Source organism: Aethalodelphis obliquidens, unplaced genomic scaffold, assembly GCF_003676395.1.
Source record: "Aethalodelphis obliquidens isolate GAN/ISIS:26980383/991018 unplaced genomic scaffold, ASM367639v1 scaffold73, whole genome shotgun sequence".
In the NCBI taxonomy this organism is placed as follows: Eukaryota; Metazoa; Chordata; class Mammalia; order Artiodactyla; family Delphinidae; genus Aethalodelphis; species Aethalodelphis obliquidens.
Genome location: NW_020838017.1, coordinates 8,215,669 through 8,240,872, shown reverse-complemented (window position 1 = coordinate 8,240,872; position 25,204 = coordinate 8,215,669). Strand labels below are relative to the sequence as shown.

The following is a 25,204-nucleotide window of genomic DNA, read 5'->3' as shown; positions in this document are numbered from 1 at the left end:
GACTTCTTTTTTAAACAAGATAGGGTATGCATAATAAACCTAATAGTTGTGTTGCTGTCAGTTATCATAGTACTGTTAATTTTTAAAGTATAGCCTGTCAGTCACCATATTGTTTTTTTAAGTATAACCTATATGCCTTGAGTTGTATTCTATGTTTTATATATATATATTCTTATTTCACTGATAAATATTGTAATAAGCTCACATTGACTAGGTTATAGCTTTATATAGTGGTAACTAAACCTAGTGTCTAAAATATAACTAGTTAGAGAACATTTACAAGTTACTATGTAGGTTTTGTAGGGAAAGTCAGAACGCTTTTAAAGAAAACCAGTTTTAGGCTAGATTTGAATTTTATTTCCTCTGAAACTTTTCATGAAATAGTTCTAGATTTTTTTATGCTGAATTTAATGACCTTTTTGATACTTACTGAAGCTCTTACAGCCACGTCATAGATAAGTAGTTATCTATATCATTAAATTTATAGAAGAAGATGTCCTTTGAGAGCAAGGTATTGAATATTTTTCCTTTGTATGATATGCCTCATGCTATGCCTTAATACATCGACTCTTCCAGGTATGGAGCCTTATTGCAGTAATAGCAATTAAATACTGTCTTATCAAGTTGAGGCTTTTCACATGTCTTGTGACAGTTCGTGTCTTTGACCCATTAGAAAAAAATGAGTTGGCAGTAGCCTCAAACTTATGAGTCTAATGTGCTAAGATCAGGCAAAAGCCCTGTTTGGCACAAATAGTTAAGAGTGAAAAATTAGCTACAGGGAAGATTGAGGTGACTAATACATTAATGAGACTAAAGAATGGTCATTTTAGAAAAGGCTAGTAACATTGTATCTGTTTTGTATCATGTTTTTATAAAATTCTCAGAAGAGTGGAACTGTTTTTTTTTTTTTTTAAGAAGCAAACATATGAAACCTACCATTGACATTTTACATAATTGCTAAACTCTTTATATGTAAGCCATCAATTTTATAATTCTAAAACCATGACTAATATAAAAGTACGTATGTTACTATCTTACAGATAAAGAACTGTATGCTTGGATGAAGTGTGTGAAGGGACAGCCTCATGATCACAAACATTTAATGCCAACTCAAATTATACCTGGTTCTGGTAAGTATAAATATACATTATTTTTTGGCTGCCTTGGGTCTTCGTTGCTGTGTGCAGGCTTTCTCTAGTTGTGGCGAGTGGGGGCTACTCCGGGTTACAGTGCACAGGCTTCTCATTGCAGTGGCTTCTCTTGTTGCACAGCACGGGCTCTAGGCACGCAGGCTTCAGTACTTGTGGCACTCGGGCTCAGTAGTTTGTGGCTCACGGGCTCTAGAGCGCAGGCTCAGTAGTTGTGGCACTTGGGCTTAGTTGTTCCGCGACATGTGGGATCTTCCCGGGCCAGGGCTCGAATCCGTGTCCCCTGCACTGGCGGGCGGATTCTTATCCACTGAGCCACCAGGGAAGCCCTAAATATACATTATTGACTTAGTATTGTAACAGGTCTTTGTTGTTCCAGATTACTTAGAAGTATGTCAATAGTAGTAGAAAGAAGTGGTAAGGTTTATGTAATCTTTAATTGTTATTGCTCTGTTCTTAGAATCCTCTGTGTAATAAAGTTAGCAGGATAAGCCCAGACCCAGTGATGAAGAAAGCCTTAGAGGAACCATTTTAGAAGGGGAAAACTGGGAATTCTCTGGCAGTCCAGTGGTTAGGACTCCACGCTTCCACTGCAGGGGGCACAGGTTTGACCCCTAGACGGGGAACTAAGATCCCACAAGCCACACCACGCAGCCAGAGAAAGGGGGGTCGTGGGGCGGGGAGACCAGAGTGTAATGAAAAAGCATATTAGATGTATTTATTACAGATTATTCTACTTTTTTTTTTTTTTTTTGAGCATAATGATTTTTAATTATAGAGGTAAAAGAAAAGAATAGAGAACATGAATTTGGTTGATTGATCAAACCTGAAATAGATGGAAGGGATGAAGGAAAAAATGGAAGAAAAGTTGAAAAGGCACAGAAAACCTCCACAAGAAAAAGAAAAAATTTTTATAATCTTAACAACTAGTGATGATCTTTTTATTAACCATTATATTTTGTAGTTTTGACAGATCTTCTAGATGCGATGCACACTCTTAGAGAAAAATATGGTATTAAATCCCATTGTCATTGTACTAACAAACAGAATATACAAGTTGGGAATTTTTCTGCTATGAATGGTGTGTCTCAAGTGAGTAAAGATCTCTATTCAAATAAAATTCATGGTTAATCAGCTTTGATATTTGAAATCCAATTTAGGACTTGTGTTTTATAAATTATGTTTCCTGTGTTACTGTATAAATGTAACCTCTATTTTTTAACTCTGAATAATTGAAGACATAGTATTTTAAAAATTCAACTGTTCTACCTTTGTAGGTTTTACAGAATGTTCTTAATCACAGTAATAAAATTTCTCTGTGCATGCCTGAGTCTCAGCAGCAAAATACCCCTCAGAAGCTAGAGGGTAATGGCAACAGCAGCCCAGAGAGTGATGTAAGCACAGACAGCAAGTTAACTCCTCCAGAATCCCAGTCGCCACTGCACTGGTTAGCAGATCTTGCAGAGCAAAAGGCCAGAGAGGAAAAAAAAGGTAAACCTAGTTTATTATCTAATAGAGAATTGTAATCAACAGTGTAGTATTATACATTAACGTACTACTGTTCACTTAGAACAGTTTACTTTTGTCTTTTGCTCTCATTGTGGCTTAGGTTTTAACATTTGTCTTTTCTTACTAGGAACTCGACTTCCTGTGATCTTATCAAAGTTAGTTACAGAATCATCTGTAGATGAGCGTATCAGTAAAGCCACCAGGGCGATAGATTTGTAACTTTACACTTTCTCCCCGTCTTAGCTATAGCATTTTTCCTTTGTGACAGGTACAAACTCACCTACATGTCTAAAACACTGAGGAAGGCCTTTTCATATTCAAACTATTTGACTCCTGAAGGATCTAACCCATCCTCTGGTCTGTGTTCAGGTGAATAAATGACTAGTGCTACAGTTTTCATCTCTCACTGTAAAATGTAGGATGCCAGCTTTGTCTGTACTTTAGCAGCATGTTTAATTTTATGTGAATTTTGTAAAATGTTTTATTTCAGAAAACAAAGAATTTGCCCTTGAAAAGCAAATTAAAGAAGAGAGAGAACAAGACAACCCTGATTCTCCCAATAGCAGAACATCACCTCCTGTGTCCCAGAATAATGAACAAGGCTCAACATTACGAGATTTGCTGACCACAACAGCTGGCAAGCTACGTGTGGGTTCTACAGATGCTGGCATTGCCTTTGCACCAGTTTATTCAATGGGAACCCCCGTGAGTGAGATGCCAGATTTTTGGATTTCATATGGGCCTTAAATTTAGATTTGGGGTCTTGGCTGTGAACTACACAATAAATAGATGCACATGAAATCAAATATACCAAATTACTAAGCATGTTCCTATTTGCATTATAATTCTCATAACTTAAAAGCCAGAGATTTTGTTCTTTTCCCAGGTGAAAAGGGTTGCAGAGGGGCATTTTGATTCCAAAAGAGTCCTAACATACTCCTTCAGAATTTGGTATCTAGTTGGGGGAGGGGGGGGGGGGGCAGGGAATGATGTGGATGTGAATGTTTTGTTACTTAAAATATTTAGACATCAATTTTTGCTTTAATTATTCACCAAAAATATTTTAAAAAAATAAAAACAAAAATTGCACAGGTAGACACAAATTTTTAGTGGCTTTTAAAAGTATTTGGGAGAGTATACCTATTTGTTCCCTCTGCCCCAATCCTAAAACGATATAAAAAGGAAGACCACACTTCTAGTTTCTGCAGATCCGGCGGTTTCTCACATGGAGACCACCCTACTTCTGCTTCCCACTGTCAGGAATAGTGTAGGGACTAGAGATCCATATCTATTGACATGATTCTTCTTTTGCCTCTCACCGCTGTGGCCTCTCCCGTTGCGGAGCACAGGCTCCAGACGCGCAGGCTCAGCAGCCATGGCTCACGGGCCCAGCCGCTCCGCGGCACGTGGGATTCTCCCGGACCGGGGCACGAACCCTGTCCCCTGCACCGGCAGGCAGACTCCCAACCACTGCGCCACCAGGGAAGCCACAATGACATGATTCTTGAAGCCAGATATATTGTTTGTGTTGGTTGCTTGCTATGTAATAGTAAATAAAAACAAAAGTTTCCAAATGTAATCATTTCCCCTGAAAGTATAATTTTTTTTCCTTATTAGAGTGGTAAAAGTGGAAGGACTATGCCAAACATTCTTGATGATATAATTGCTTCAGTTGTTGAAAACAAAATTCCACCAAATAAAGCCTCTAAGATAAATGTAAAACCAGAGCTCAAAGAAGAACCTAAAGAAAACAGAAAACCTGCCATGGATGAAAACAATAAATTGTACAGTGATATACCACATTCTTGGATCTGTGAGAAGCATATTCTGTGGCTTAAGGATTATAAAAATATTAATAATTGGAAGCTTTTCAAAGAGTGTTGGAAACATGGACAAGTGAGTATTTTAAGCTGATTTAGTATGCTCTGAGTGGAACTAAAGCTGGTTGAATAGGAAAAATGGTTTTCTCCTTAGGATTAGAAAGGGGAAAGATAATACTTGACACATTTGAGTTGGAAGATATCAAAAACACCAAAAAAGTTACCAGAATGATTGTTTCTGAATCCTTATTTTTTTGGCCAGATTTATATGAATTAACAGGGAAGCATTGATTATTTGATGTTATAATTTCAATTTGTTAGCAGACTTTTAATAAAGCCATATATTCACAAAGTTTGGTATCACCTTCCTTTTTTTACATTTGTATTTTAGTTAACAGATTCATTTCTGCTATCACAGTGTTAATAGTAAAAGCAGTTTTCTTGAACTGATGAGAAGTGTAGATGCTTTTGCCTTTAATATTTACCTATAGAACATTTATTTATAAGTTAGTTCATAAAATCTTGAACGACAAACTCCATTATTTAACTTGGCTCAAATAAAAATGATTTTCTGTTTGACCAGAGTTTTGATATAATAATGTTTGATACATACTTCAGATGGTAATTTACATTAATGCACAAATTAGGATTTTGCATGACTTAATATTATCTTGTTTTTTTCTTGCATTCTGGAAAACATCATTGCTATTTTACTTCCCTTTTTTTATTCAACAGAGAGTTATTGAGCACCTAATAAAATCTAGTGTTTGTGCTGGCCATTAAGGATATAAAAATGAGTACATCATATAAAAATGAGTAAGAACCATTTTAGTACAATGGTTCTTAATCTTTTTAGGTCTCTAGTGCTTTGTAAAATCCAATGACAGCTTGGTTCCTCACCCTAGGAAAAATACACGCCCATGCAATTGCATATACACGGTATTTAGCATATATTTTTTTGGTTGGCTCTCCCTTGAAGCCCTGATGCCATTGCTGCGTCACAATTCAGACGACTTAAATTTGTATAGGCTTAAACAGTCTTATAAATACATCACATGTTCTCAGAACTTTAAGGTACTGTGGAAACCTAAAAGAGTGAATGAATAAGCTAGAGTACTAATTCAAAAGGGCTAGTATGAATTGATGTCTCAGGGGTTCAGTGAAGGTTTTATAGATGGACAAGAGGTTGGAAATAAAAAGGATCAGGTGTTTGGGGAACTGTTCAGTAGCTTTGTTTATCTGACATAAGTAAGAGTTCTGTGGGGTAATGATGGGGAAATGAGGTGGTTACAGTTATGATTATGAGGGGCCTTTATATCTTGCTGAAGAGTTTGAACTTGTTCCTGTAGATGACAGTTTTAATTGAAGAATCAAAGAACTCAGATTGACTTTTTAAATTGAAGTATATTTGATGTACAATATTATGTAATTTACAGATGTACAATATAGTGATCCACATTTTTTAAAGGTTATACCCTATTTATAGTTACTATAAAATATTGGCTGTATTCCCTGTGTTGTACAGATCGACATTTTAAAATAACTGACAGCAAAGCAGATTGGAAGTTGAATTGGAGGGGAATAAGACCAGAGGCAAGGAGCCAAATTAGCAAGGCTTTCAGTATTTCAGGAAGATGATAATGATGATAGTAGCCTAAGAATTCTGCTTTAGAATATTCTGATTTATTAATTAACGTGCCTCTATAATTTTTTTTAACTTTTATTTTTCCCAAGCTGCTGGTTACCAAAATAAGGAGTGGCACAGGGCTGGATGGGAGTATTCCTGGATAGGCATAATAAGGGCTAGGAGTTAATATGTGAATTGTCAGCAGTAGTTAATTATCTAATAGCTGAAACTGTTTTAATAGTTGGATATATTATTAGCCCATTGAAAGGAAGTTTAATGTTGCAGTTACCCAAGTGGTTAACCAAACTTCTTTAAGGTGGTTTTTGCTGTTGTTTATTCCTTTTCTTTTGAGATACCTTTTTGTGATAACCCTAGCTTGAGGTTATTCTGCCCTTATCATTCCTCAAATTTTATTATCTTGTGAGTTTTAAGAGTACTTAAAAATAACATCTTTTACAAGAGACTCTTACGTCATAACTTTGTGTTCTCTTTTACCTTTCATTTATAATAAAGGAATTAAAAAAAAAAAGAAACCTAAGAATAATGCATCAGATTGCCTTTAGAGGCCTTTTTTTACATCGGCATTGGAGTTTTAAAACCACAAATCTTCAATTGTTGGTTTTTGGGTTAGAGAGCCGTGAGGGAATTTGAATTCATGTGATTTCAAAGGAGAGATTCACTTTCAGGGAATTTGGTCATTCGACTTGAAATTTATTGTTGTTGCACTTGGTTGTTTAATATTTTTGTCATGATCCTTGTAGAGGTAAAGAATGTGTTTTAGGTGATATAAAATCGGAATGTATATAAATTATGTTTTAATCCCAAGGATTCTGTATTTTATTTAAAAATCTTATTTACATATATTGCATATATACAAATATATAAGGTTATGTTTTGTCTATTAAAAAGGAGTCTGTAAATAAAACATTTATATTGCCTAGAAATTTTCTAGTATAGCCTTTCAGACTCTTTCCTGAAAAACACTACATATTTTTTGTTTTCAAAATGGCAGTGTACTCTGCCATGTACATGGCATTCTCTTATCAGCTTTTCTCTTTGAAAATATATTGTGAACATCTTTCCAGGTCAGGGACTATTTTTGAAAGCCTCTTTTATTCTCACAATTTGTCATTAGTCCTAAAATTCAACATGTTAACCGTCTGTTGTGTGTGTGTGTAAAATCAAATTTTGGAAGTGTGCATATACCTTTTAACTTTTCTTTATCTGTCTGTTTATTTATAAGCCTGCAGTGGTTTCTGGTGTGCATAAGAAAATGAACATTAGCTTGTGGAAGGCGGACTCAATTAGTCTTGATTTTGGAGACCACCAGGCTGATCTCCTGAACTGCAAAGACAGCATTATTTCAAATGCCAATGTTAAGGAATTCTGGGACGGTTTTGAAGAAGTTTCAAGTATGTTGTTTTTTGTTTCTTTGTTTTACTGTTTTCTTAAACATTTCCCCCCCAAATGATAAATTGTTTAATCTTTAAAATGTCTGTATTACTTTGTTGTCCAGTAAAAAGGAACAAGTACTTGGAAGTAGGAGACTGGGTCCTATTCCTGGCTCTACCCCTCATTTTCTGTAACCATAAAGAAGTCATTTTAGGAATTCCCTGGTGGTCCAGTGGTTAGGACTCAGCACTTTCACTGCCGAGGCCCGGGTTCATTCCCTGGTCAGGGAACTAAGATCTCACAAGCAAGCCACACGGTGCAGCCAAAAAAAAAAAAAAAAGTCATTTATACTATGTTTCCATATGTCATATTCAATATATTAATATTCTTGGGGAATATTTTTGGCAACCCCCACAACATTTGAAACTTGAATAACATACTTTGTGTAAAACATTTTGAAAAAGTAAAAGTAAAAATGTGAGACTGTAATTTTAATAACAATTGTAAAGAGGCTTTTTTTAAAGAATTTTATGGTGATATTACAGATATCTGTGTTCATAAGGAACAAACATCTTAATACTACATGAATACATAAGAAAAGTCCATAAGCAAGCATTCTTTACCTACTGTACAATAATAGAGGTATTCATTCATTTCACATTTCTTCCTTCCTCTAAACATTAATAAAAAGACAGAGATTATCTTTTAATAATCAATTGCATTCTTACAGAACGGCAAAAAACGAAAGGTGGAGAAACAGTTGTTTTAAAACTGAAAGATTGCCCTTCAGGAGAAGACTTCAAGACTATGATGCCAGCAAGGTATGTATGTCTGTTTATACTTGTTATTTTGACTCTTGGCTTTGAGGTTGAGCTGAGATTATCCCCAGAAGTGGGATAATGATCTACAAATGTGAGCTTTAGGCAGTATCCTCCTCAATTAAAAATAAGTAATAAAAAAAGAAAGAACTGAATCTCTGTAGTCTGAGCAGGGGGAAGTCTTCGTTAGGGCAGTAAAGAAGAGGATGCTGTCAGAGGAGGCCCCATTTGGGACCTCTCTTGTCTTTGGTGCTTTCAATTTGCTGTGTTCAAGGAAAGAGAATTGCGGTTTTAGTCAGTATCACTTCTATTCTTTGCTTATCCATGTATTATGCATTCATTTAAACTTTGAAGTCAAGGAAAGTGTTAACTGTTAAAGGCCTTAAGGAAAGTTTAGCAACTTGAACATTTATATATTTGAAAGTACTTAAGAATGTAAACCTTTATTCAAAAGAAGTCAATGTTATTCTTCAGATATGAAGACCTTTTAAAAAGCCTGCCATTGCCAGAATATTGTAATCCAGAAGGAAAATTCAATTTGGCCTCTCATTTGCCAGGATTTTTTGTACGCCCTGATCTAGGACCCAGGTTGTGCAGTGCTTATGGTAAGTATATATTTGCATTTCTATCAACTTGGAGTATATGGAAGTTTAACTTCCTTCCAAAGATAAATTATCTAATCATTTTTAGATTCTGCTAAATCCGTTCCTTTAATAATCCATTGAAATCTTTTTCTGAGTCAAGCAGTGTATATTAGGTATTAATAGCCAATATATAGTTAAGTACCTGCTCATTCCTTATAAAATATAGTTACATTTTCTATTAATTTGATTTTTATGGTACATTTCATGGATTGTGATATTTTGTGAGCAGGTTTTGGAAAAAGGAGACTAAAACTCAAATTACAATTAACAGATTTTCCTCATAGAGCTGATTTTGGAAGGAATATCTAGGATATATAAAGTGTTATGCTAAATAAAACTTCATTTTATACACAGGTGTAGCTGCTGCTAAAGATCATGATATAGGAACAACAAATCTACATGTTGAAGTTTCTGACGTTGTGAATATTTTAGTGTATGTTGGCATAGCGAAAGGAAATGGCATTCTCTCAAAAGCAGGTAAAGAAACTTAAAGAATAGTGGTCTTTGGAATAACAGTTGAATAACCACACACAATAATATTATCCAGAATGTCAGCCTCTGAGTTAACATCAAAGATTCCCAAAAAAATTGCAGTGGATATTGGGATATTTTAATATTTATTTGGAGCTGTGATTAATTTACCTGGTTTTTTTTTTTAACACAAAAGGAATTTTAATTTTAAAAGTGAATTTTTTTAATTTGCTCATTTCCTATTATTAAATATTGGGTTTATGAAAATAAACTGGTAAGCTCACTTATAAACATTTAGTGAAGAACAGAAATTAGGTCCTTGAGCTCTGAAGATGATTAAGGCATGTTTGTGTCTAAAGCATTCTTTTTTCCCCTCTAGTACCAGAGAGAAGGGGCCTTTTCTCCCAAGTAGAAATAACTGTTCAATCCAGTGCATAGGTTTTAGAGTCTGTCCTCTAGGTTTCTTTCTAAAACCTTGTTCCATCTATCATTCCCTTCTTTATAGACATAGGTCCTTCAACTTACTTTCTCCACTGGCTTCTTTTCTCAGAGTAGGAGCAAACTTCAGACTTTTCCTCCTTCCTTTAAAAGCCTTCTTCAGACCTTGTCTTCCTTGCCACCATCCTATTGCTCCTGCCCTCATAACATTATTTGCTGTGTCTATCACCTCCCTTTCATATTTCAGCTCAATGCAGGTTGGTCCCTGCCTGCCGCCCCACTGAGATTACTGTACTGTTGCTATTGCTGTGGCTTTCACTGATAGTCATATTTCAATACAATGGTTTCTTTGTGGTCCTCTTATTATTTGTACCCTCTGTAGTAAACGACACCTCTTCTTCAAATAGTTTCCTTGGCTTCAGTAACACTACTCCCCTCATTCTTCATATGGTGGAGTTTCAGACTTTTCTAGAGTTATAGACTTTATCCTCTCCCTTTTCTGGTTTACATGCACTTCCTGTGAAATTCTATACATGATTTCCGACCAGTTAGCTCAACAATTCTATCTGGAGCCCAGAATATATCTGCAGCTTAGTGGCTAGGTGCTCAGGACATGGGGGTTTATTATAATATTCACTCAGTTTTTGTGTCTATTTGACAGCTTCTATAATACACAACCTAAGTTCCTCCAAAACTGTAGAAACTCATAGTTTCTCAGCTTCTTTAACTGACTCTATTGATTGTAATTGATAAAAACTCTTGTCTCCCCTACTCCCAAGGATTTGAGAGTCAGGCACACTTGAGTTGTAGTCTCAGCTCTAGGACAGAAATGTGTGTGACCTTTGATATCAGATTACTTCTCCTTTCAAAGCCTATGGTGCCACACAGTTACAGTTGCCCCTTCGTATCTGCGGGTTCTGCACCTGTGGGGTCAACCAGTCAAGGACAGAAAAAACACAGCAAAAAGAAAATACTCCAGTAAGTTTCAAAAAGCAAAACTTGAATTTGCTATGTGCCGGCTTTCAAAAAGCAAAAGGAGTTTGCTGTAGCCAGCAACTGTTTACATAGCACTCACATTGTATTTACAATTATTTACCTAGCATTTACATTGTATTAGATATTATAGCACTTAGTCTACAATACAGAGGTTACATCTGCTTTTCTCCCCTACTTTTCTTTCATCTCCTTAAATGCTAGAACTTCCTTATTCATCTTTGTTCTGCTCATCTCCCTCCCCCTGCTCACCTCCCATCCCTCATTCATAGCATAATGTTTGATCTTTTGAGAAAAAGTCATCAGCTTTTAATTTTAATTCTTGGACTTTAATTCTTGGACTGTCTTTCTTTAAAGTTTCTGCCAATTTTTTAGATGGTCACAAAAAAAGGAATGTTTTAGTGTTATAATAATGCTTAAAACACATCAAGAAAACCGACCTACATAAAGCACATGCTTTTTCCTCTGCATACAGTGGCTCTCCTACCTCCTGTCTCCCTAGCAAATTCCTGTATTCATCCCTCAAAATGTAGCTCAGATTGTCACCTCCCCCTAGAGGTCTTCATTTAAAGAATAAACTTTCTCTGCTCCAGCAACCATTTTCTTCCTTGTGATTTCACTGTCACAAATTAGGAAATATCTGATGTATTCTTTCTAGCAGCCTTTTTAGAATTCACAGAGCAGTAACAATTTTCTTTTTATCTTTTTCATTAAAAGATAACATTCGAGGACCGACCCAGTCTTTGTGTACCTTTTGTACTCGCATGACTGTGCTGAACCACTATGTGATATTGTTTATTTGCCTACACTTATTAATATCATCTTTTATTCTGTGAAGTCTTAACTGGGTCTTTCTTAACTCTAATCCCCAAGATTCTAGGACAGTGCTTGGCATATTGTAAACACCTAATGTATAACTTCAAGAAATCTTTGCAGCTCACTTTAAAGATAAAAAAGATATAACTGTCACAAATGAGGGAACATTTGCTATGTTCTTTGTATTAGGCAATAGATTTCCTTTTCTCTTAAAACATTTCTTTAAAATGTTCATTGTGGGGTGGGGGTGGGATGAATTGGCAGATTGGGATGGACATCTATACACTAATATGTATAAAATGGATAACTAATAAGAACCTGCTGTATTAAAAATAAAATACTAAAATGTTCATTGTAGTAAAATCAGGCATTTGAAAACGACATTCCTGTCCTTCACTCAGAGGTAACTACAGTTAACATTTCTTCTGTGCATATATATGTGCAGTTTTTAATTTGTCAATAGTTCAGAAGAATGGCCTGATGCCTCCTCAGTCATAGCACCCGAAGCTTTTGCATTTGATTACAGATTAACCAATAATAGTAAATGAGATCTCCCAGAAATTAGTCGGAAGACATTTTGCTCTGCCATTCATTAGTCATGGCAATGAATAAATCCCTTCTCCTCACTGAACCATTTTGCTGAGCTGTAAAGTAGAGGTTATGATCCTTGCCTACCATATAGGGGTCACGATAGTCCTTTTTATGAAATGCTGTGAGTACAAAACATTGTTATGACCACACCCTTGGTACAGGATGAAACTTGGTTATGTTTGAGTTAAAAGTCCTTGCGTTTTCATCTCCCATCCTTTGGTTTACAGAAAACAAATGAACTGGGAAAGTTACTGTTGATTCTGTTCCCAGTTACCCCGGCTCATTGTTCTCTGCTCTTATAGTCGTAACAGTTTTCATGTAGAACTGGGTTTATCTTCTCTTTAAGAGTCCCAGTCTAGTCAGGCACTATGCTACTATGATAGATCAATTGTAGGAGATGTGGCTTTCTGGTGGAGTCTTTACTGACCAGTTTGAATATATTCTGTGTTTCAGGAATACTTAAGAAATTTGAAGAAGAAGATTTAGATGACATTTTAAGAAAACGATTGAAGGACTCAAGTGAAATACCTGGTGCTCTGTGGCATATTTATGCTGGGAAAGATGTTGACAAGATAAGGGAATTTCTTCAGAAGGTATAATTTAGGTTACAGACAGTTTTATCTCTTCACCTTGAGCAGAGACTTAAATTTTAATGTAACTTCATGGGCATTCAGCAGTATAAGATGATTGAGTAATTTTTACTTAGGAGGATGGAATTTTTTGCTGTTGAAAATCAAAAGCTCCTTTCTTTTGAGGAATTTGAATGGCAGCTTCTTCTCAGTTGGTAGTACTCCTTCATCCCCTTAGAGTAAAGAACCTGTTAATGAGTCAGATGTTACCCTTGATGAAAAGTAGTGATTGGAATTATAGAATATAAAACCTGTCATAGAAACACGTAAAGAAGGCAGAATTTTTATTGTATTGGTATTTTTGGCTGTTGACCTAGACAGTAATTCTGCTCTCTCATATCTGTGATACTTATTTGAATAGATTGAAATTGAGTAATTGTATACTTGTTAAAAAAGTGACACATTAATCTGAAATTGGTTCAAACCCTTTTCTCAAATATTTTCTGAATTTTGTAATTATAGGGATTTCTTTTAATGGACCATAATTGCTGTTTTTCTTATTATACTTCATCTTCTTTCTGAATGGACTTAAGGTCTGTCTTTGGTCAGTGTGAGGCAAGGGAGCTATGGCCCTGTAACTACTATTTTATCCCAGAACTACCTAACAGTCTTTTAATTTAAAATGTTATAAACTATGCTTTTTAAAGCAGAACATTTCACTGGTTCGTTAGAGGGTCCCTTGAAAGTGATTTGTCAAGGGTTACAAGGTTAGCAATATAAAGGTTATTTATCTGTGTACCTACCTTAAAAAAAGAGCAGCAAAAAGAAATGTTTATGGGGACTTTCCTGGGGTCCAGTGGTTAAGACTCCACACTCCCAATGCAGGGGGCCCAGATTCAATACCTGGCCAGGGAACTGGATCCCGCATGCCGCAACTAAGAGATGCTGCAACGAAGATCCCAAGTGCCACAACTAAGACCCCATGCGGCTGAATGAATGAATGAATGTTTATGATGTCCACACATTCAAATGGTTTGGCTTTTGGAAAAAAGTTACTAAACTAAGCTTTTCCCCGTCTTTGTGCTATACTCTTAAAATAATTGTAAGGAACCAAATGGATGAAAGCTTCATAGTAGAGAGAATTCCCTGTTGTACCAGTGGTTAGGGCTCTGTGCTTCTGACTGCAGGGGGCACGAGTCTGATCCCTCGTCAGGGAACTAAGATCCCACATGTTGCACGGTGCAGCCCCCTAAAAAAAAGACTGAAAAAGAAATAAATAATAGTTAATAAAACTATTTTTTTTTTAAAAGAGAACTTCATAGTGGAAGAAGGTAAGGGAGTATGATTTACTTTATTAATAGCGTATCAGTGTGCAATATTGTTTTCATGTCCTTTGGCTTTTCCAATTGTAGAATATCATTTTCTTTAACTTAAGCTCAGTCATCGTTTCAGAAGATTCTGAGAACAGACTGTTATTGTAAAGAAAACTGAAATTTAACGGAACAGGATTTACCATTTTCTTTACTTAAATTGGGGTATATATTTTCATTTTAATCTATATTTCAGATTTCAAAAGAACAAGGCCTTGAAGTTCTACCAGAACATGATCCAATTCGTGACCAGAGTTGGTATGTGAACAAAAAGCTTCGCCAAAGACTGCTTGAGGAATATGGAGTCAAAGCCTGCACTCTTATTCAGTTCCTTGGTGATGCCATCGTCTTACCAGCAGGAGCACTTCATCAGGTATATAAAAGGTTGCTTCTAACACACTTGTTACTGAAAGAACCAGAAAGAAATTGTTCTGAGTATAAATATAAATGAAGGAAGATGTAAGAAAGAATGACCTACACCAGTATGCCTTCATTAAGAAATTACTGAAACAGCTTTTCAGTGCTTGATGAGATCTGACGTAATTAAATGCTTTGAGACCTTTAAATATATAAACATGAGCCAGATTTCCATTTTTGTATTGCTACTGTTTGGTGGATTGAAATCTAATTTCAAAGACTTTTAAGGAAAAAAAGAGTTACTGTATATTCAGTTCTCAATAGCTGAGACTTAACAGTGGGAGGGGGGAGTATCAGGACTTAGAGATGGTACATTTTCTAAGGCACCAAATATGAGTAGAATGAGTTATTAGGTAGACCATTCCATAATTCAGGCTTTCACTGTACTTCCTGCCTCTTTTTAGTTTGCTAACGTAGCAATAGCACGTCGAAAGAAAGGTGCTGCGTAATTTTTATAGCTACTGATTCACAAAACTTTAAAACTGAAATACACATCTAGTCTTCGCTTCTGTGGCTTGACTGTGTGCCACCTAGAAGAATGGCATAGAATAGATGGTGATATGGAGGGTTTGGATTAAAAGCATATAGTGGGTTCCTATAAGTAGACTGAAGCTACCGCAGAGCAGTTTAGCGCTCATAGTAACAGAGTGCAAAGGAAACCCGAGAATCCAGAAAACTAGTTTGCCTCAGAGTTGGTTCCCCACCTTTGCCACCACCTGGTTATTGAGATGTATCTGATGTGTTTACTTTTACCAAGCAAAGTTTCCTACATTTTATATAACTGTATGCAATTACTGCCTGTGTAATATTTGTGACACTATTATAATAGCCACAAATATTTCTTAAGTGAGAATAGTTGCTTAGTTTTTAAGATGTCAAGTTAGGGTTAGATTTATCATTCTTAGATCTCAAACAGCATTTATTGTAAAATATAATTAAGTGTATTAATTAAATGAATGTATTATTTATGTTAAATTATTTTCTCATGGACTTATATCATTTCAGAGATGTGTCATTTATGATTCATGTTTAACTGGGATTCACCCCACATACTATTCTTTGGCCTTCTAGCCTCTTATCAGAAAATAGCTAATCTGTATTCACATGTAAAATGCCCTCAAAGGAGCAGTCTTGTTTAAGAGAATAGCACAGTAAATGTTTTTCTAACTAGGTGTAATTATTTGATAATACAAAACAGGTTCCCTTGAAAATCCTTACTCACATACTCAGTTTATCCAGTATCCATTTTCTTAAAAGTCATACTGGACAGTGCATTTTTTAGGTATCATTTGCATTATAATGTACCTTTTAGTGTACAGTTCTGTAAGTTTTGACAAATATGTAGTTAGGCAACAACACAATCAAAATAAAGAACATTGCCATCACTTCAGAAAATTCCCTGTTACTCCCGCCCCCCCCACTCCCCACATACTTTTGTTTTTAATTTTTATTGGAGTAGAGTTGATTTATAATGATGTATTAGTTTCAGGTGTACAGCAGAGTGAATCAGTTATACATATACATGTATCCACTTTTTTTAGATTCTTTTCCCATACAGGCCATTACAGAGTATTGAGTAGAGTTCCCTGTGCTATACAATAGGTCCTTATTAGTTATCTATTTTATATGTTAGTAGTGTGTATGTGTCAATCCCAGTCTTCCCTCCCTTTCGCCCCTGGTAACCATAAGTTTGTTTTCTACATCTGCGACTCTATTTTTGTTTTGTACATAAGTTCATTTGTACCATTTTCTTAGACTCCACATATAAGCGATATCATATATTTGTCTTTCTCTTACTTCACTCAGTATGACAATCTCTAGGTCCATCCATGTTGCTGCAAATGGCATTATTTCGTTCCTTTTTTATGGCTGAGTAATATTCCATTGTGTGTGTGTGTGTGTGTGTGTGTGTGTGTGTGTGTGTACACACACAAACACACCACATCTTCTTTATCCATCCCTCTGTCAATGGGCATTTAGGTTGCTACATGTCCTGGCTATTGTAAATAGTGCTGCAGTGAACACTGGGGTGCATGTATCTTTTCAAATTACAGTTTTCTCTAGATATATGCCTAGGAGTGGGATTGCTGGATCATATGGTAGTTCTATTTTTAGTTTCTTAAGGAACCTGCATACTGTTCTCCATAGTAGCTATACCAATTTACATTCCCACCAACAGTGTAGGAGGGTTCCCTTTTCTCCACACCCTCTCCAGCATTTATTGTTTGTAAACTTTTTGATGATGGTCATTCTGACCGGTGTGACCTCATTGTGGTTTTGATTTGCATTTCTCTAATAACTAGTGATGGTGAGCATCTTTTCATGTGCCTTTTGGCCATCTGCATGTCTTCTTTGGAAAAATGTCTATTTAGATCTTCTGCCCATTTTTTGATTGGGTTGTGGTTTTTTTTTTTTTTGATATTGAGCTGCATGAGCTGTTTGTATACTTTGGAGATTAATCCCTTGTTGGTTGCTTCATTGGCAAATATTTTCTCCCATTCTGAGGGTTGTCTTTTCATTTTGTTGGTTTTCTTTGCTGTGCAAAAGCTTTTTAATTAGGTTCCATTTATTTTTATTTTCATTAATCTAGGAGGTGGATCAAAAAAGATCTTGCTGCTATTCATGTCAGAGAGTGTTCTGCCTGTTTTCCTCTAAGAGTTTTACAGTATCTGGTCTTACATTTAGGTCTTCAGAGGTTATTTTTGTGTGTGGTGTTAGGGTGTGTTCTAATTTCATCATGTATACAGCTGTCCAATTTCCTAGTCAACCTCTTCTCCTACCTGATACTGCTACAACCACTTATCTATTTTCTTTCTCTATAGTCCTGCCTTTATATGAATGTCATATGATTGGACAGTATGTAGCCTTTGAGTCTGACTTTTCTTATTCAGTATAATGTATTTGAGTTTCATCCATGTTATTGTGTACATCAGTAGTTTCTTTTTATTTCTGGGTAGTTTTTCATTGTTGTTTTCAGTTTGGGGCAATAATCCACTATAAGCCACATTTACGTACAGGTTTTTGTATGAATATTGGTTTTCATTTCAGTTGGGTAAATACCAAGTAGTGGGACCACCTGGTCACATGATAAGTGTGTGAATAACTTTATAAGATACTGCCAGGCTGGTGGTTGTACCATGTTCCATTCCCCGAAGCAGTATATGTGAGTTCCATCTCCTCTGCTTACTGTCAGTTTTGTTTTTAAGCATTTGAATCTCACTATGGCTTTAATTTACATTTTCTTAATAACTAAATATGTTGAACATCTTTTCTCGTGTTTATTTGCCATCTGTAAATCTGTTTTGGTAAATGTGTTCAAATATTTGTCCATTTTTTTCAACATGGATAGGCTGGGATATATTAAAATTAAGAATTCCTGTTCATTAAAAAAAGCACCATTAAGAGAGTGAAAACGTAACCCAAGAGTGGGAGAAGTATTTGCAATACATTTATATATACATTTTTGTAATTGGGTTCTTTTTTTCTTACTATGTTGAATGTCTTTAAGTCCTTTGTCTGATATGTGCTTTTGCACATATATTCTCCCAGCCTGTGGGTTGTCCTTCCATTTTCTTAATGGTGTCTTCCAAAGAGCAGTTCTTAAATTCTGATGAAGTTCAGTTGATCAGGTTTTTTTTAATGTATTATATACTTTTATTGTATCTGAAAAATTTTGCCTAGCCCAAGATCAAAAAGACTTTCTCTTAAATTTTCTTCTAGAAGTTTTATAGTTGATAGTCTTACATCTAGGTCTGTTATCCATTTTTAGGTTAATTTTTGTATATAGTGCAGAGTGTGGACTGAAGTTCAGTTTTTTTGCATATGGACATGCAGTTGTTCCAGTACTGTTTGTCAAGAAAACAATCTTAAAATACTTTCTTTTGAAAATGTAATGCATTCATATGATTTTTAATTCAAACAGTACACAGTGGTTCACAGTGAAAATTAAGTCATTTTCTCACCTTTGCCCTCAGTTCCTCTACTCCAGAGGCAATCACTATTACCACAGAGAGAGTCTGCATGTAAATGTCTCTCTACTGCTTATACTTTCTTGGGGAAAGACAGGGAAGAGAATAGCCTTTTTTTCTTAAAATAGTGGGCAAAGTAATCCTGTTAAAAAGCTTAGTTCACAAGTCACTCTGCTTTAGCCTCACTTAAACAGTATGTACTTGTATCATATTCTGTACTTAAACACACTCTTAAGATGCTATACTTAAATAGACTGAAACAGCATCTAGACTGGCAAATTCTATTCTGATCTCTGCCGCTAAATTGTTGAGTGTTCCAAAGTGAAAACCTCCTCTGCTGCATATTTTGGCACAGAATTGCAAGAATTTCTACCTTCCTTCCCTCACGTGATATGATAATGACAGCACAGTTATTTGTACTCTGTTTAAAGGGTGTTGTCCATGACTCACAAGTGGTGGTAATGTGGTTTTGAGAGAGAATTAAAAGGAAGTATGAACTCTGTTAACAATGTTAACTTGGATTTAAGACGCATTATTATTTACAATTTACGTAGTCCATAGAGGTCCTGAAAACTTTTCATTGATGGCTTCAACACTTCCAGTAAACCACAGGTAGCCCTTTAAATAATCCCAGAGTCTCAGTGCTTCTCTCACACTTTAGCATACATCAGAATTCCTGGAGGGCTTGATACAACACATTGCTAGACCCCATGCCCAGAGTTTCTGATTCAGTGGGTCTGAGGAGGGACCTGGAATTGTACCTTTCTAACAAGTTCCCAGGTGACACTGACGTTACTGTTCAGGAACCACGCTTTGAGAACCACACAGATAGGAAGCCCTTGAAAAACCCAAGGCATGTAACAAAAAACTTCCGTCCAAACGATAGTGCAGGACTTGACTGGCCAGCAATGCTAGGGAAGAATCAACATACCTTTCTTTGATTTGTCAGCAGTGAGCACTTCGAGAAGCCTGGGGCGGGAGGAGAGACGGCCACGGGACAACTCTGTGCAGCGGCATTCAGATGTATATCTCGGCAAGTTGAGGGACAATATCATAGCCACAGCCCTCTTTATTTTCTAAGAACTACTCTAGAACTGCAGGCTTAAAAATCTTCTGTTGGCAAATGTGGCCGAGTCTGTGAAACCCTGTGTATACCCTTAGATAAAGCAGGTGAATCTTGACCTCCAGGATTCACTTTCTCAGCTCTAGTGTCCTGAGGTTTAGAGTAGCTTTCAGTTTTAAACAGCAACAGTTTTTTTAAATCAACAAAATCTTTACTGATAATTTTGTCCTCAACTACTTAACTGATTGTATTTGGTCATTCAAAGTAAGTTAATAATATTGCTAAGTTGTAAATTCTCTACATTCTTATGACTAAAAGGACTCAGACAAAATCACAGTGTCAAGATAATAACTTTCCTACTCTGAAAACAAAAGTTACATTTTCTTAACATTACCTATATATGATTACAACTGATCTTGAAGGCAAGTATGAATAAGACAGTCTGCCAAGGAAGTGAAAAGTAAATGACTCAAAGATGGCACAAAAAGGGGTAAGTGGAATGGGAAGTTCAGATATGTTTCACCTTAAAACTGAACCTTGCCTTTTCAAACTAACCCTTAAGTCTTTAAGCAGTCTATATCAAGTTGAGGTCATTAGGAAACAAAGTAACATCTTGTAACCACTAATGAAAGTCACTGTTCTAAAAGTGATTTTAAAACAACCATAAGAATCAACTTTTTCAGAGCTCTGGAATCTAATTCAGAACTTACATGGACCAGCGGACTGCTTAATGAAGAAGAGGACATCTGAGTTTTGGCCTTCAAGGAAATCTCTGACAAGTCACTGGCTGACCACCTGAGATAACCGAACAGAGACATCAGTGAGCACGCCAGAGGAGGAATAGTCTTTGCAAAATTAGTTTGGAAAGGTCACAAAACAAATGGATAACTACAGTCCCTATCAATCAACAGCAGCAGACTGTGAGGCAGGGGAGAACCTGATTCTAGTTACCACAGGATAATGTTTAGATGTCCAGTTTCCAACAAAAAGTCACAAAGCATACACAGAAACAGGAAAGTAGGGCCCATTCATAGGGAAAAAATACCTCAACAGAAACTGTCCCTGAGGAAGGCCAGACATCAGACTTACTAGATAGACTTCTAAGTCAGTTATCTTAAATATGCTCAAAGGGCTAAAGGACTATGGAAAAAAGAAATAAAACCAGGCAAATGATGTTTGAATGCAATTAGAATATCAGTGAAATTATTTTTTAAAAAATAGTTACATATGCTAAAAGTTACATGCTAGAACTTCAGAAGGACTTAATACCCACAGCATGTTCAGATGAATGTAAGGTGAGACAGGGCATTTGGAGCCTGTGTATGCTGGTATGACTGCGTTCATGTAGGACTGTAAAGCATCTGTTAGACAAGATATCACAGGAGCTGGGTTCCTGTTGACTTGCCATTTATTGGCTGATTTATCTTGGAACAGGCGCTGAACTGCTTATCCATAGTTTCCTGCTCTGTGAAATAGAGCATCTGTTCTACAGACACATAATGAAGATCCAATGAGACTGTACAGCAGTGCTGAAAATGTGAGGCATCCACTATGTTCATCCTCCACAGGAATCAACAACCTAATGATTAAAGGAAAAAAATGTTTATATGCTACCGAGTTATCAGTAAAGGCACAGTGCTTCAGTTAAAGACATCTGCAGCTGTTCAGGTGGTCACTATGCCCAGAGGAGCAATTCCAGCCCCTTTGGAATTTCATCACTCTATCATCAGATGTTTTCCACAGTCTCTATTCCCCACTTGTTATCTCCCTCTGCTCACTTCTCCCAACGAAATTTACTTGCATACTTTAAAAATTAGAATCAATGTAAATGTTTAGTTTTCCAGTTATTTCTCCTTTCCCAGGAATTTTATGATATCTTTTAATATCACTAGAGGACAGCAAAGAAACAAAATCCAGATTGGATAAGCTTGGTCCTTTCTCATTATCCTGAGTGTTGATAGAAAGCAGTTCTAAGAAACTGTAAAGTGCAGTTAGTCTGTACATATGCTGAACAAATAACAGGTAAGATTATTGACTGGCTTCTTGTGAACACCATTTAGTCACGAGAGGGAGAACTAGCAGAAAAACAGTTGTACTGATGCCACAAGAGACTGAAGGGTATCATCTTTAACTGGTTGATTTGAAAGAAAAGGCACAAAGGGAAAAAAAGCACAAACAAAATCCTCGGAGAATTCTAAAACTGCTGTGGTCAGTAGATCTGTCTGGAACTACAGTTTTCATCACAGTTCCTCATAAATAATCAAACTAAGTTTCATTTCCTTTAATCTACTCTCTGGTGTAAAAGTTAACAGTGAAATGACCAAATGCAGAAAGTCAAAGGAGCAACAACAGACATCCGGGTTGACTGCACTGATTGGTGAAACAGGTACCTTCCAGTTAGCATTTTGTTGTTGTTGTTGCTTTTAAGTAACACCCCCAAATCCACGTTGACAACATTGATAATTAGGATCTGATTATCAGCCTCTCTGAAGGATTCCTGGAAAAGTTCTTTTCTTTGCATCGTTTAAAAATATTCCATTTACATGAAGCTTTTCAGTGATAAACTTTCTCATAAAGTGTGGTGTTCCACTTTGAAATGCATTTGATGTTTTGGAGAAAATAAGTTCTCTGGTGAATTGTCTCTTGTTTCAGCAGACAACTTTGCTTCTCTTTATTCCCACCTCCTAAAACTTATATTCTTCTGTTTCTGTTTGGGGAATAGGTACAGAATTTTCACAGCTGTATTCAGGTAACTGAAGACTTTGTGTCTCCAGAACATCTAGTACAGTCATTTCATTTAACACAAGAACTGAGACTTCTGAAGGAAGAAATCAATTATGATGATAAGCTACAGGTAAGAGATGAGTTTTCTAACTAGCTCCTGTTCTGCAGGCTTTTTATATTCAGAATTACAAAACATGCATAACAGCTTAGGCCATCACTGCCTAGTTTGTCACATTAGGATAACAACCAAAGATTAGCGCCAGTATTTAATTATATGACTAATTTTAACTTTTGGCTTAACAGTTTTGTTTTTTTTAAATTCTGATGCAGTTTTCATTTGTTAATTTATCTCCTGCTGAAGTGATCAGAAATACCAACATCTCTTTCAGGTTAAAAATATCTTGTATCATGCAGTCAAGGAAATGGTGAGAGCTTTGAAGATACATGAAGATCAAGTAGAGGCTATGGAAGAAAATTAGGTGTGGTCCAGTTTGATGTTTTTAGGCCATTGAACTGGAATTACTCTTGAACAATGATATGTATGTACACTGACTTAAGCTTCATAAAACCATCAGTGCCAAGAAATTCTCTTTGTAGTAATTACTTGTTACTGACACCACAGCAGTATAGCATAAGTCACAGCTCCTGTGATTCAGTGATATTAAAACAAGCTTAATTTTAAAGCAGCAATTCATAGCTGTTTTTGTATTATAGTGTATATGATGTTTGTGAAAATGCCAGATTTAAAATGATGTATTTATTTTTGGAAAAAAAATACAAAATTCTATGCTATATTGTTGATCAAGTGTAAATGTGACTATGTACAGTTTACTAAAATAACTGATATTTTTCACTACATTGAGACAGTTACTGTGAGAATAGGACACAAAACACCAGCTATTGCCTGCATTTGGGAAATTGCTGAATCGCACAGCATACATGTCATAATTAGAAAATTACTGCCAAATGACTGTAAAATTTGTAAAATATAAAGTATATAAAGTAGATACTAAATACAGACACTTCAATATTTTGTTGAAGCTATTGACTGTACAATTAAACATTTTCAAAAGGTGTAATTTATTTAAAATTGTCTCATTTTGGTAAAATTTATGTGAACTTTTAAAGCTAAATATTAAACTTAATATGCTATGTAAATATATACATATATACATTTAATGATGTATTTTTTTAAAACATTGGCTTGCTTTTATTTGTTAAAGTGCAAGTGTTACATATGGCTTTGTAAAGTTGAGAGGGGTTTTACATTTTCCATTAAAAGGACTTTATCAAAAATTGGCTAGTCTAAGAGTTCTCCCTCTTGATATGCCTATTACTGGGGGCTTCGTCATCATCAAGGTGACTACCAGCATATTCTTGTGATACAGTGTCCTCTCCTGGAACACTTCCCTCTTGTCTTTGATTCTTGTAAGCTTTTTAAGCTTTCTTCAGATGTTATAGGTCGTCACAAGTAAGTGCCTCCACTTTCTTGTCCTATGGCCCAGCTAATGAATACAGGCAACGCCAACATTTGTTATTTGTGAATAAATACATTTAGTTGAAAGAGGAACTCATACATTAAAGTCATGATCATGAGAGTATGTGATCATAACAATATCAAATAAGTGCTCTTCGCCACAGAGATGCTGTGGCAGGGAGAGGAGAAGGAGAGAGGGGGGCAGGTGGCAGAGAAGAGCCTGCAGGCAGCCAGCCTGGGTTGAATATGAGTTCTGTTACTTACTGTGTGACCCTGGTAAGCTGCTTTAATTTGGAGTCTTGGCTTTAACAGCTGACTCCCCATTACCAGTTGGTTGCTTGAGGCTCACATAGTCCTACCCTAACCTTACCTTTTGAATTTTACTGGAAATATGTAGCCCTCCACTGACACCTGCAGGATGTTGAAGGGATGGCCTTTGCTTATCTATCTATCTGAAAGCACATAGCTTAAAAGAAAAAACTGGTAGCCTAAGTTGTGACCTTGTAAGCTGCTTGGTTTTTATCCTGTTGCTTGTGTCCACCATTTTTTAGTTCCACGTAGGCTGTTATGCCACCCTCTACTCCAGGCAAGGTGCAGCCAGGAATGTGAGCAATTAATTACATTTCACATTAATACGCTACCTGGCACAAGGGTTAATGGGATGGATAATAACTACTTGGCCAGTGGTTTTAAAGGGGGGGCGGGGCTGGTGAGTACGTGCATCTTTTGTAAGATTTTGACTTTTTCATACCATTTTTCCACAAGTGCCTCAACTCATTAAATGGTATGTTTTGCTTAAACGTTTTTGTATATTCCATCGGATTTAATTTTGATGTGAAATTAATTTCAAGCCCATGATACTAATTCTGGAGTAGACCATCTCCTTCTGGTCCCCTAAAGTCTGCCAGGGGCCCAAAGTCTTTGGTGGTTTTCTTCCAAAATGTTTTTGCTTCTCTTGCTGTTGTTTGAGCCACTTTTAAACCATCCTGCAACCCCTATAGAATAGCTGAAGCTAAGGCAGATCAAGCCTGGCAGTGTGGCTTTCAGAGAAAACTCATCTGATGAGAGTATGCTATCTACTGTCTGAATCCCATGCTAGTGAAGGGGTTGGGGGCGGGGGAGTGGAAGAGAGGACCATAATGCTTGCATCAATCATTAAAGACATCCTTTGACTTTTTATAAGGCTGGGGAGCTGTTATTGGTCCAATTTCTGATGGACAAATTCCTCTGACCATTAACTTTGTCCCCTCCATCCGGTTAGCTCAGACGCTCCTCACATATGAAAGCATCTGAATACGTCCATTTCTTCCAGAGAGTGAAGTAGTATTAAACGTGTAGAATAATTTGAA

The 25,204-nt window shown here is 36.2% G+C and overlaps 2 protein-coding genes and 1 long non-coding RNA gene across 10 annotated transcripts in view; 1 reads left to right on the top strand and 2 right to left on the bottom strand.

Moving 5' to 3' along the window:
• The window catches only part of JMJD1C (jumonji domain containing 1C), a 308,347-nt gene extending 284,673 nt beyond the window's left edge, over positions 1-23,674 (top strand). For 5 of the 6 annotated variants that reach the window (XM_027091871.1, XM_027091869.1, XM_027091868.1 and 2 more), the window contains 13 exons: positions 1,041-1,130; positions 2,113-2,240; positions 2,426-2,639; positions 3,148-3,362; positions 4,275-4,553; positions 7,348-7,516; positions 8,227-8,317; positions 8,789-8,919; positions 9,313-9,435; positions 12,721-12,860; positions 14,403-14,579; positions 22,377-22,508; positions 22,768-23,674. In XM_027091871.1, the coding sequence (XP_026947672.1) occupies positions 1,041-1,130; positions 2,113-2,240; positions 2,426-2,639; positions 3,148-3,362; positions 4,275-4,553; positions 7,348-7,516; positions 8,227-8,317; positions 8,789-8,919; positions 9,313-9,435; positions 12,721-12,860; positions 14,403-14,579; positions 22,377-22,508; positions 22,768-22,857 (1,979 nt within the window). In that variant the 3' untranslated portion in view covers positions 22,858-23,674. Of the gene's footprint in view, positions 1-1,040; positions 1,131-2,112; positions 2,241-2,425; positions 2,640-3,145; positions 3,363-4,274; positions 4,554-7,347; positions 7,517-8,226; positions 8,318-8,788; positions 8,920-9,312; positions 9,436-12,720; positions 12,861-14,402; positions 14,580-22,376; positions 22,509-22,767 lie in introns of those variants that run through there. The other variant, XM_027091873.1, reaches the window with a different exon arrangement.
• On the bottom strand, positions 8,009-14,041 carry LOC113612204 (uncharacterized). Of its 2 annotated transcripts, none has more exons than XR_003429773.1 (2): positions 13,992-14,041; positions 8,009-8,577 (listed from the first exon to the last, which is right to left on the bottom strand). It is a non-coding gene; the product is annotated as an uncharacterized LOC113612204 (long non-coding RNA). The 2 variants fall into 2 exon arrangements; XR_003429772.1 differs by lacking the exon at positions 13,992-14,041 and adding an exon at positions 13,640-13,685.
• The window catches only part of NRBF2 (nuclear receptor binding factor 2), a 46,690-nt gene continuing 41,203 nt past the window's right edge, over positions 19,718-25,204 (bottom strand). For both annotated transcript variants that reach the window (XR_003429771.1, XR_003429770.1), the window contains one exon: positions 19,718-20,449. The gene's annotated coding sequence lies outside the window, so the exon portion shown is untranslated. The remainder of the gene's footprint in view (positions 20,450-25,204) is intronic.